The sequence below is a fragment of the Sphaerodactylus townsendi genome, unplaced genomic scaffold (genome assembly GCF_021028975.2).
Source record: "Sphaerodactylus townsendi isolate TG3544 unplaced genomic scaffold, MPM_Stown_v2.3 scaffold_703, whole genome shotgun sequence".
Lineage (NCBI taxonomy): Eukaryota > Metazoa > Chordata > Lepidosauria > Squamata > Sphaerodactylidae > Sphaerodactylus > Sphaerodactylus townsendi.
In genome coordinates, this window is record NW_025950917.1 from 1 (window position 1) to 12,515 (window position 12,515).

A 12,515-nucleotide genomic window follows, 5' to 3' on the forward strand; every position below is an offset into this window, starting at 1 on the left:
AGTTTGACTCCCAGCAAATATTTGGATAATTGAAGTCTCCCATTACTACATTTTCTCTTATTTGTGAAAGTTTGGTCATCTGCTCTGAGAAGCCATCATCCAACTCTTCAGTCTGGCTTGGGGGTCTGTAACAGACCCCCACAATGAGATCACTGTTGTTTTTCTTCCCCTCATTTTTTACCCAGATGCTCTCAACCTGGTTCCCAGGATTTAAGTCATGCACCTGCTCACAGTGTAACCATCCCTGACATATAGTGTTACTCCCCGCCTTTCTTAGTTGATCTATTTCTCTGGAATAAGTTGTACCCCTCAATTATTACTTTCCAGTCATGAGATTCTTCCCACCAGGTTTCAGTGATGCCTATCATATCATATTTATTATGCCGTGTTAAGAGTTCCAGTTCATGCTGTTTATTACCCATGCTTTGTGCATTAGTGTAGAGGCATCTAAGGCTTTGGTTCATGTCCCGTGGGTGCTGCTTATTTAAGGTTTTATCTGCCTCGCTACCGGTTTTTTGAACTGTTTGCTTAGTTCTCACTATAACCTTCAGCCTGCTCTCTCTAGTACTAGCTGAACTCCTTCCCACTTGAATGTTGTCTCCCTCCCCCACTTCACTCAGTTTAAAGCCCTCCTGATAAAGTCTCTCAATATCCTAGCAAAAATACTCTTCCCTACAGCTGTGAGGTGTAACCCATCCCTTGCCAGAAGCCAAAAAATCCCTGCTGACAGCACCTGCAAAGCCAGTTATTCACCTCCACTACTCTTCTTTCCTGCCTGTGCCCATGTCCTTCAACTGGAAGTAGAGATGAAGAGAAACCTGTACATCCAGTTCCTTCAGCTTCCTTCCAAGAGCCTCAAAATCCTTTCTGATGTCCTGAATGCTATGTCTAGCAGTGTGCGACGTGGATTAAAAGGAAGGGATAACGGTCAGTGGGCTTGACAAGTCTTCTCAGCCTCTCTGTGACATCATGGATTTTTGCCTGAGGAAGACAGCATATCTCTCAATACATCTTGTCAGGCCTGCAAATTGATGCTTCTGTCTCCCTTAGCCAGGAGTCCCCTACCGGTACCACACGTCTCCTTTGGGGATTTGCAGGTGACATTTCATGGGTTGAACCTTTTGTCACTTGTGCATTCTCTGAGAGCTGAGTCCATTCCTCCTGTGCCTGTTCGAGAAGAGAGAGAACCTCAAAATGATTCTGTAGTTTCACGTTCACAGAATGCTCCCTGGTCCTTCTGCTTCTGTGGGTTAGGCCGTTTCCGCACGGGCGGAATATGGCGGCCTGCGGACGGCAAAAACGGCATCCCCAGGCCGCCATTCGCACAGGGGGCGCAGCTGTTTCGCAGCCGTGCCGCCCTTGTGTTGCCCGCCCGGCGCCGAGCCGGCGTTTTCAGAGTGCGCGGGGAAGCACACTTTTCTGATAACACCGGCTGGAAGCGCAGCGGCTTCCCGGCGCCCCCCCCCCCCCCCCCCCCGCTCCCTGCCTTCACTCACCTGCTCTCCGGCCCTCCGGCACGTCGCCAGGGCCTGGGGACACGCCCCCTGCTCTGCAACACGGAAGCAGGCACGCAGGGCAGGGGAGGCATGTCCCCAGGCCCCGGCGACGCGCCGGAGGGCCGAAGAGCAGGTGAGTCGACCGGGCGACGGTCCCATGCGGACGGTCCCAGCGTCATCGGGTCGGCGTCAGAAACGCCGACCCAAGCCCTTCCGCCTCCATGCAGAAAGGGCCTTACATTTCTCCAGTTGCCCACCTCCTCTGTTTGAGAGATGTCATCCACCTCCGAGATGTCCCCGGTGTGTTCTGCACCCAGTAACATCTGCTCCATAATGTCCAGGAAACTCTCGGTGTTCTTAATGTGCTGAAGTTGTAGATACTTGTGTTGCTATACCTTCTCTTCTGTACAAAGTAACCAACTTGCACTTGCTGCAGTTGTAGCTACCCATGTCCTCTGGCAGAAAAACAAACATTCCACAGCTGTTGCAGGTGACAGCAGCAACTCCTTGATGATCCATGCTTAGGTGTCTTAAATTCTGCAGAACAGATTTCTGGGCCTCCCTTTCAAAGGTCCCCTTCTACACTTGACCACCAATAATCCACGTTAGCCTTGCTTCTTTATAGCCGAGCTCTGTTCACTGAGCTCCAGACCATGACCTAAGGACTGAAGACTTTTGCCCATAGCCACTTCCTTATGTTTTCCTATCCCCCCAAAGATGGGTTTCTATTTGTAAGAACTGTGTGCGCTGCTGCTTCTCAGCAAGTCAAAGAGCAAGTGGCAGTTGATTCAAATTGGTTGGGTAATTAAACAGAATCCCCACCCCTCAACAGCCTGAGGCAAATACACAGCCAGCAACAACAAAGAAGAGTTTGGATTTATATCCCCCCTTTCTCTCCTGTAGGAGACTCAAAGGGACTGACAATCCCCTTGCCCTTTCCCCCTCACAACAAACACCTTGTGAGGTAGGTGGGGCTGAGAGAGCTCCAAAAAGCTGTGACTAGCCCAAGGTCACCCAGCTGGCGTGTGTGGGTATGCACAGGCTAATCTGAATTCCCCAGATAAGCCTCCACAGCTCAGGCAGCAGAGCAGGGAATCAAACCCGGTTCCTCCAGATTAGAATGCACCTGCTCTTAACCACTACACCACTGCTGCTCCCACCTCCCACACAAAGAAGCCTCCCACACAAGACAAAAGCTTCCCCAAGCCCTCAAAAAAACAAATACACAAGCCCACAAAAACACACAAACCAGATAAGGATAAGAGCTCACATTTTTCTCACCATATTTTTCCCTGGTCTCAGAGAGTACAGTCTGTGCTGCTGCTTCTGAGCAAGTCAAAGAGCGAGTACAGTCCATTTCTAAGCCCTTCTGGATTCTACCTCTGTATTATATGGAAAATACATAGACCAGACCAGGTTATCATAGTTTAGTCACATTATGACAGAGCAAGAGTCACTGGAAAAGACAATAGCACTAGGAAAAGTTGATGGAACCAGGAAAAGAGGAAGTCCTAACATGGCATGGATTGACTCAATAAAAGAAGCCACGGGCCTCAATGTGCAAGACCTGAGCGTGGCTATTAACAAGACATTGGAAGGTCACTAGTTCATAGGGTCCCCATAAGTTGAAAACAACCTCATGACACTCAATACACATACACCAGTCGTAAGGCCTCGTTTAAATAGGATGCCGATTTACCAGAACTTGGTATTAACAACAGTGACAACCCTGCTTGGTTGCTTGTGATTTGAGGGTTGTTTGCTTCTGCACAGCACTTTGGTGGTTCTACGCATCCCTTGGTGGGCCAGGGGGGTGTATGCAAGGGTTGCATTGGAGCTCAAAGTGGCATCACCAGTTGAAATGATGCCTGCAGGAGATAATGACCATCTCCTTAGAGTGAAAACACCTGGTGCTGATATAATGGTCAGATAAGCAAAAAGGGGAGGAGGAGGAGGAAGAGGAGCACTTTTTTTGGTTGCTTAGTAACTAAGTTGGAGTGGACAGCCCTTGTTCTTCTTCAGTATACTGAAAAGGTTTTTTAACCAGTAGTGAAGCTATTTAGAGGATTGTTTTCTTCTCCTGTTTTTTTAACTGCTGTAAATAAAAGGTTTTAGACTTCGGTATTGCCGGCATTTATATTTGTTTACTTTCCTCCTCATTCTCAAAAGTGAAAGCTTCGGGGGAGGTGAGAGGAGAGCCGTCTGGAGAAGCTCTTGAGCCACACTTCATCTGGCTTGCAAGATTGAAGGAACCCCAGAATAGACGGGCAGGGCTCATGCAGGGGGATCTTTGCAAACAAGGGAGTCTGGATGTCCAATACATAATTGCAAAGTACCTTCAGCAGGACTATGAGGAGGGAATGTACAAGTCTCCTCAATACATTAATTATATCCTTAACACTAGGATGCTCCTGAAATCTAATGTACTTATTACAATATTGGCCTTCCTGTTCCTCAGACTCATCAGATATCTGGCCCTCAAACCAAAGAGTAGGATTACCAAGGAGGGGATGTCCTCTCTTGCATTTTTAGTAGCTTCTTCTGGAATGCTTCCTTTTCAGGTGCTGCAATGTCTCGTCTCCTGCTTTGGTCCTTGAGCTTCCTAGTCTTTTCCATTCCGGAATCCAAGTCTTCCGCTGACGATGGTACTGTAGTAGTCACCACTAATGGCGCTGTCCAGGGAAAATATCTCTTAGCTGGCTCAAGATCAATCACAGCCTATCTGGGCATCCCCTATGCAGAACCTCCTGTGGGGAAACTGCGTTTCCAAAAGCCTGTTCCCCATAAGCCATGGAGCCACATTCTGGAAGCCACCAACTTTGGCAATTCATGCCCCCAAAGACTTATTTTAGGCACTCCTGATGAGGAAATGTGGTCCATCAACACACCTCTTTCAGAGGACTGTTTGTTTCTCAATGTCTGGGTACCCCATCCCCGGCCCTCCACACCAGCTGCTGTCCTAGTCTGGATCCATGGTGGGGCATTTGTTGTTGGCACAACTGCCCATGTAATATATGATGGGGCATTCTTAGCTGCTACGGAGAATGTGATTGTGGTGTCCATGAATTACCGCCTGGGAGCTCTAGGCTTCCTTTCATTACCACCAGCTGCCCCAGGAAACATGGGCCTGTTGGACCAGCAGCTGGCCCTGAGATGGGTGAGGGAGAATGTAGCTGCCTTTGGAGGAGACCCTACTCGGATCACCATCTTTGGCGAGAGTGCTGGAGGAGCGTCTGTCCACTATCACCTCCTCTCACCAGGGAGTCAGCCTCTTTTTGACCGGGCTGTGCTGCAGAGTGGGACGGCCATTTTACCCTCTACTTGGTTGAATCCTGAAGAGGCCAAGAGGAATGCTCTGGACCTGGCCCAGGTGATGGGCTGTACAGAAGATGAGGGCAGTGCCATAGTGAACTGCTTGCAGGAAAAGCCACTGGAAGAATTCCAAACATCCATGTCCTCAATCATGGATCCCAAGATTGTTTTGAATCTTCCCTTCGTACCAACCACAGATGGAGATTTTCTTCCTGATGACCCACAGAAACTAGTGGAGTCCAGGCGCTTTCATGCCAAGCCTATTATGATTGGTACCACTTCTGATGAAGGGTCCATCTTAGTCTACTACGCTGCCCCGCTATTAAATACATCCAATGAATGCCTTTTGACCTGGGAGAAACTCTTGGAGGGGCTGAAACTAATTATTCACAATGGAACCGATGACGTCATCCATTCCATTGCTCGGAGGTACAGCGAAGCAGAACCAGAGGGCCCGGAACAGTATCGCTCTGCCTTGTCCCTGTTCTGGGGGGATTACTCCTTCGTATCTCCAGCAAATGAAGTTGCCACAGAAACTGCAAAGACCGGAAGCCCTGTGTATGCTTACATTTTCACACATCGCAGTGTTGGCTCTGTTTGGCCTGAATGGATGGGGTCCTTCCATGGATCTGAGGTCGCATACCTTTTTGGAACTCTGACGTTACTACCGGGAACCAATGAAACTCATACGGAGGCGGAGTTAGCACTAATCCCCCAAGTGATGCGGTACTGGGCGGAGTTTGCCAGAAGCGGGTAAGAGAATTTCTGGATATTTACTTACAGATGCTCATCTTCCCTGTCCCAGAAGGTAGTGCTTCCCCCCAGGTTTCTTTGTCACAGAACGTGTTAGGAATTGGTATCAATTTTATATGCAAACTAGCTTCTGTTGCCTGTGAAAGAAAATGGCCACATTTTAACTAGAAATAACATCACTTATATGTACAGGTTCAATCTATTTATTTGAGGAATTTATTATTATTATTATTACTGTGAAAAGGTTTATTCTTCTGTTCCTCCAAGGCTATGTGAAGCAGTTTACATCATTTCCCCCTTCTCCATTTTAATCTCACAACAACTCTTTGAGGTAGGTTTCGGCGGACATAGAGACTTGACCAAATGTTACCCAAGTCACTTTCGTGCCACAAACGGGTTTTGAATATGGATTACCTGGATCCCAGTCTGAATCCAACATTACAACATACTCATTTTTATATAGGGTTGCTGGCTTCTTGGTGTGATCCGGAGATCCCCGGCTAATACAATTGAATTTCTAAACAATAGTGATTAGTTCCCCTAGAGAAAGTGGCTGGTCTCCACTTTACCCTGGCTGATCTCTATGGATCAATTATAATTCCAGAAGAACTCCAGCCTCCCAGCCTCCCCCCACCCATCACACAAGGTTGGTAATAGGGCTGCAAATCTGCTGGTGGCTGAAGATCTCCTGTTGATCTCCAGATTACAACAGCAAACAAACAATAGTGTGCAACGTCAAAAACTGGAACCTGAAACACGCGGCACACACAGGCTCTGGCAAACACAGAATAATATATTTTAAGCCTTATATATCAAGTTCACAATATTACCCATATATACTCGTGTATAAGTCAAATTTTTCAGCACATTTTTAATGCTGAAAAAACTCCCCAGGTCATTAAATTTTTGTGTGTGTTTTTACTTTGACGGCCAGCAGGAGGCGCAGTTTTTATGCTAGCAGCATCAAAACTTCAGGGTACCCTCAGACAACACTCCTGATGATACCAGACAAGTTTGGTAAAGTTTGGTTCATGGGGTCCAAAGTTATGGATCCCCAAAGGAGGTGCCCCGTTCCCCATTGTTTTCAATGGGAGCAAATAGTAGATGGGGCTACCTTTTTGAGGGTCCATAACTTTGGACCCTCTGAACCAAACTTCACCAATCCTGGCTGGTATCATCAGGAGAGTCTCTTTTTGATACCAGCCAGGTTTGGTGAAGTTTTGGTTAGGGGATCCACAGTTATTGACCCCCAAAGTGTTTACAATGGAAGCTAATAGTAGATTTTCAATTTCTGATAATATCCCTCTTAAAATCTAAGTTAGGTTACATTTGGACATACAGATGATGATGAGGAATTCAGTTTTGAAGGATTTTAACTCTTGTGTTTTAGCTTGGTTGCTGATTGAGCTAAGGCAGTGATGGCGAACCTATGGCACAGGTGCCAGAAGTGGCACTCGGAGCCCTCTCTATGGGCACACGCACACAGAGTTCATCATGTGGGGGGCGGAAAATCACACACACACACACCCCCCCCCACACACACACATCTAGGCTGGCCTGGGCCACTGAGCATGACGGGCACGCACCGTGGTGAGCAGGGAGGACTCGGCTGGCGGGCCTGGTGCCTGTGCTCTGGGTGGCTGCTGCCCGAGGGGGGGGGGGGTGCAGAGGAAGCAGAGATGGTAGAGAGGCACAGAGCGGTGCATGCGGGACTTGTTGGAGGCTAGAGCAGGCTGGCCCCTGCTCGAGCGGGTGGGGCGGAGGAAGAGAGAGCCAACCGTTTTTTTCTAAACTAAAACCTCAGCATTCAGGTTAAATTTCCGGGTTGGCACTTTGCGATAAATAAGTGGGGTTTGGGTTGCAACTTGGGCACTCGGTCTCAAAAAGGTTCGCCATTACTGAGCTAAGATTTTTGTATTTTTAAAGTTATTGTTGAGACCATATTGTTCTTGTTGACCCTCTTTTCCACTTACAGAGCTAGTTTACTGTTTTTCTTTGAAATAAATATTCAAAAACAGTTAACCTACTGATGCCTCAATTAATGTAATTTTATTGGTATCTATTTTTATTTTTGAAATTTACCAGTAGCTGCTGAATTTCCCATCCTCGACTTATACACAACTTATACTTATACACGACTTATACACAAGTGCCAACCCAGAAATTTAACCTGAATGCTGAGGTTTTAGTCAATAAGTTTTCCCAGTTTTTTGTGGTAAAATTAGGTGCCTCAACTTATATGCGGGTCGACTTATACACGAGTATATACGGTATATAACTCAAATATGGACAGTCCAATAATTATAGAATCCAAATTTCAAGAAGTCCAAAGTGTTAGTAATTCACACCTCAATTTTCAAAATTGAAAAGTTATATAGTCCAAAATTATCCACTCCTTTTCTCATAAAGTCGAAAATATTAATAACTCAATTTTCCCTTCTCATTAACTCCTTTCTCATACAGTCCAAAATATTAATATTTTTAAACTGAGTTATTGAGAAGTGAAAACTGAGTTATTAATGTGACTTGGGTGACATTTGAACTGTTCATATTTGAGTTTTATAATATTGTGAACTTGATATTTTAGGTATAGAATATATTATTCTTTGTTTGCCAGAACCTGTGTGTGGCACGTGTTTCAGGTTCCAGATCTCCAGATTACAAAAATCAATTCTGCTGGTGAAAGTAGTTGCTTTGGGTGGCACTCTCCATGGCATTCTCACTCTTCTGTGGTCCATCCCCTCTCTAAACCCCGCCCTCCCCAGGCTCCGCCCTCAAAATCAACCCTGAACAGGCAACCCTACTTTTACGTCATCCTTGTGAACAAGAACCATTTCAATTCTGCCATTCACTGTTAAATGTGCAAGATAACTAGTGAAAACCTAGAAACAATTACTTAATAACAACAATGAAATAACAATATAGAATGTTTTTTAAGCAAGTTGGTTGTTAAAGGTTTTGAGAAATAGGTTGGTACTTAGCACATAAACCTAGCACATATCTCCAGGAAGGACAGACCATAAATGACGCTTCCCCACAGAAAAGCCTTTGCTACGGTCATTGCCTGCCTAACTTCAGAAGACTGGGTTACTCGAGTCACCACCTCTATGAAAAATCTAAAAATGGCAGCTGTAGATCTAATTAATATTAAATCACTATTCTAATTGCAAACCAGAGTGGAATATGTTCCAGGAAACTTAACTATATGCCGATCTGATTACATCTTTGAACACTGTAATCCATTTTGTGACTCAATGAAACATATGAACTACAAATGAAGTGAATGAATAAGACATCATACATTGTGTACCATACACGGAACCATTATTTTGATTGCTTCTTGGATCATTATATTTTTGCCTCCTGTGCAGCAATCCCACCCCTTCAGAAGTTGGTGAGGCAAAATGGCCACTATACAACCCTGAGGAACAGAACTTCTTTCGCATCAGCACTGAGCCCCCTCAAGTCATGAAGCCCTCACCCGCTCGGCACTGCAGTTTCTGGAAGACACTCTTATCACAAGCATCAAGCCCAGGTGAGTTGAAACCCAAAACGGGGGAGGCAGAACGGATAGCCATTCTATGAGGTGGACATTCAACCAGAAACTGTTTCAATGAGATTCATGATCACCCAGGAGACCACGGAACAAATGCTAAGGCCATTCTGAAACTTTTAGGGTAGTAACTGAGCCTCTCCACTATCACTTTTACACCAAAATTGGGCAGCGCCACAGGTGTGTCACAGGAAGGAGCAAGACTAACCTCTGTCACCTGGGCCTTGTAAGACACTCCATCCCTACACATGGCACCATTTCCCCAGCGGGGTTTTCCACCTGCTGTGGTGGGTGAGAGCCGGGTGGGTGAGAGCCTGGTGGTGGCCTTTCCCAGGGGCCTAGATGATTTTTAAAAATTCATTATTTTTCATTACCAGCAGAGACCCACCTTGTTCTCCTCTCTTCCCTTTTACTCTCCCAACAAACCTGTGAGATACCTTAGGCTGAGAGCATGTGACTAGCCCAAAGTCACCCAGCAAGCTTCCATGGCAGAGTGGGAATCTGAACCTGGCAGCCATAGGTCCAACGATCTAACCACAACACCACACCGGTGGAATTCAAACCCAGATCTGCAAAGCATGATCCACTGGAGAGTGTTTAGAGGGCACGCCACAGTTCTTGACATCTTTGAGAGTGCTTGCATTGTCAGTGGCTTCTGCCCTTGTTCTGTTCGGTCGAGTGATGTCACAGAGGTGCACAAGCATTGCCTGCTCCAGTTGGTTCTTCCATAAGTGTCAGAGCAGTGGGTGTCACTGTTCTGTGACTGGCTGGTGTGGATGGTGTCACTAAGGACTCTGGTGCTACACTCTCTGTTCCTTAGGGTTAGGTCTGTTTAAAAAAATCATTTTCCTCTGCTGAGACAACACTGGAGACCAGAGAGATACACGGCTGTCTCTCTGGTGTAAGTGGCTGACCGTAGGATTTCCCTGCCTTGCAGATTAACCCCTAGTAGCTCTAGTCATCTCAGCAATCAAAGATATGGGATGGTAGCAGCTCTCTAGAGTGTAACAATGCTTGAGGTGTTTTGTTCGCTCACGTAGCCTGTTTGACTTTTTCAATGGCTGCTCCCTGCTCCTGGAACAGCCTCCCAGCTCCTGCCTTCATGGCTTCCCAGCAAGGCTGCACAGAGAGCTATTTGGGACAGCTTTGGGGGCAGCGTGAACTCAGTCGTAGGGAGAATACCCCATGCATGGGCGTGGGGAGGGGGGAGTTTCGTGTGGGATAAGGTGCTTTTAGGGTGCTTTTTACATCTGACATTTTGATGTTCATCGAATTGTTGTTATATTGCTGTTACCGATTTTGCTACCTTAGGTAGCCATAATGAAGGCCAGTTGTGTACATATTTTAAGTAGATGTGTAAACTTGGTGCCCCACCTTAGCTAATTTTGGTCAGCAACAATTTCAGTTTGGTTTGTCCCAAGAGAGATAATGTGTTTGTTTCTATTTTGTCTGACCTGATTCATTGGGAAGCTCATTTTGCTGGCCTTTTTTTCTTGCCACAGACCAGCCTCCAAGAGATTCTCTTCCATCTAGCCCAGAAGTCAACAAGAAAGAAGAACTGTGATTTAAATTCATATGAATGCAGAAAGAGCACTGAATGAACTGGGAGGAACAAGTCTAAAGAATTAAGAAAGAGGACATTTCCGTTTGCATTTTCCGTCTCTCATAGTAATTTCTGTCGTCTGATTCTAAAACATAAGAGCAATAAACAGTTTCCTCTAATTTTCTTCTCACACACAATCAAGTCTACATTCATGTAACTAAAGAGAAAAGATTTGAAGAGGATCATATATTCTATGTGGCATTTTATGTAATTTTTTGTATACCTATGTTGTGAGCCTCTTCAAGTCTGCTGTGGTGGGTGAGAGCCGGGGATTAAATCAAATCAACCAATTAATAATAATATTGTATTAGTGTATGTTTCCTTGGTTCTGTAATTGTTAGGCAGTTTTTGTTCAAATGTAAGTGTTCCCTCTTCTGGTTAAGCACAATCAAATATTTCATTTTTGGTGTGAATTTGGGGCTTGGCGGATCATTCTGCCCTATATAGAAGTATTATCGTGATCCATTCTACCCGACGAATGTGATGGAGTCAGGAAAGACTTTTAATTCTTAGTCTGAGGCAGTCTTTATAGACAGAAAAAAGGGAGACAGTAGATGAGCAAATCTCCAGCTGCCACTTCAGGTTGGCAACGCTATTGCCAAGAGGGCCTTTTCAGTGGCAGCCCCATGATTATGGACCCCGTCCCCTAGGGGTTGTGCCTGGCCCCCTCACTTTTGGTCTTTAGGAAACAGCCAAATACTACTTTATTTAGTACTGTATTTAGTTAAGGCAGTCATTGATTACAATTTTACATTTTGGTTTTATGTTTGTAAACGTTTTTAACACATTTTTTTCATATTGCAAGCCATCCTAAGCTTCATAGGAGGAAAGGCAGCTAATAAATAAGTGTCGTTCCGCAATACTGTCTTATCCACCTGTGCTTTTCAGCGCCTTGTGCAAAGTGCTTTGGACGTTGTCCGTTGGCATAGCTACTCTTTTTATACGTACTTCTCAGTGGAGGCTCCCACCTTGCAGGATGTGCAAAACAGAAATGTTCAGAGGGGCATTTTTACAAGTTGATTAGAACTAAAGTACAACAGAACAGACCTGAGGGGCACCTTTATAATGGAATAGGATTGTAGTCCACTGTGATGATTATGGGTAGGCTCATACTTCTCCTGCATTGCCTTATGCCTTTATGATTCCACTTTATGCATTGTTTATAGTATACCTTGTATTGGGCTATTCTGATTTGCTTCTGCCTCTGCAATCCTAGTCCTATGGCATTGGTACTTAGTTGCCTTATGCTTCCTTGTTGCGTTGTTCATATTCGAAAATCCTCTTTGAGTCTTGGTGAGACCGACGGGCTATAAACAAACAGAAAACAGTGAAAGGAGACACAATTGTCCTGTCCAATTACCTTCAAGGATGTTACATGGAAGATGGCAAATAGTTGTTATTTCACGAAAGACTAGATCCTGTCGGTAGGTTTTGGTTGTGCAGTAATATAGAACACTTTTTATGTACTTGACAACAGCAGCAAGGATTGTATATGCATACAAATGAAGGGACAATAAACCAACAAAACAAGACTGGATTTTTAAAATCACAGAATGTGTAGAGATGGCAAGGCTGACAGTATTCATAAGAAACAAGAATATGGCCAGTTTCCTGAAACACTGGAAACCCTTTGTGGACTACCTACTGAAGACATGTATAAATAGAGAAATAATGGCAGGAGTTATGATTTAAATGAAAACCGTAGATTGGACTAAAATAGTTTTATAAGAAGGATTAAAAGTAGAGGAAACGCTGATACGAACTATAAACACGAAACTAGATTTTGAGTTTGGATCCA

General features: G+C 45.2%; 1 protein-coding gene across 1 annotated transcript; it reads left to right on the top strand.

Annotated features, from left to right (window-relative positions):
• Positions 1–3,012: 3,012 nt before the first annotated feature.
• LOC125425530 (acetylcholinesterase-like) lies at positions 3,013–12,509 on the top strand. The gene is made up of 4 exons (XM_048483119.1): positions 3,013–3,094; positions 4,058–5,561; positions 8,933–9,096; positions 10,617–12,509. Exons 1-4 carry the CDS (start codon positions 3,013–3,015, stop codon positions 10,676–10,678), a joined length of 1,812 nt encoding a protein of 603 aa, XP_048339076.1. The 3' UTR covers positions 10,679–12,509.
• The last annotated feature ends 6 nt before the right edge of the window (positions 12,510–12,515 follow it).

What these genes read in the sequence shown, in the direction of transcription:
- LOC125425530 (XM_048483119.1), top strand. Translation starts at nt 3,013, where the DNA reads ATGGCATGGATTGACTCAATAAAAGAAGCCACGGGCCTCAATGTGCAA. An exon ending in GCGGAGTTTGCCAGAAGCGG is followed by an intron (nt 5,562 to 8,932) that starts GTAAGAGAATTT and finishes CCTCCTGTGCAG; the next exon opens with CAATCCCACCCCTTCAGAAG. An exon ending in ATCACAAGCATCAAGCCCAG is followed by an intron (nt 9,097 to 10,616) that starts GTGAGTTGAAAC and finishes TTCTTGCCACAG; the next exon opens with ACCAGCCTCCAAGAGATTCT.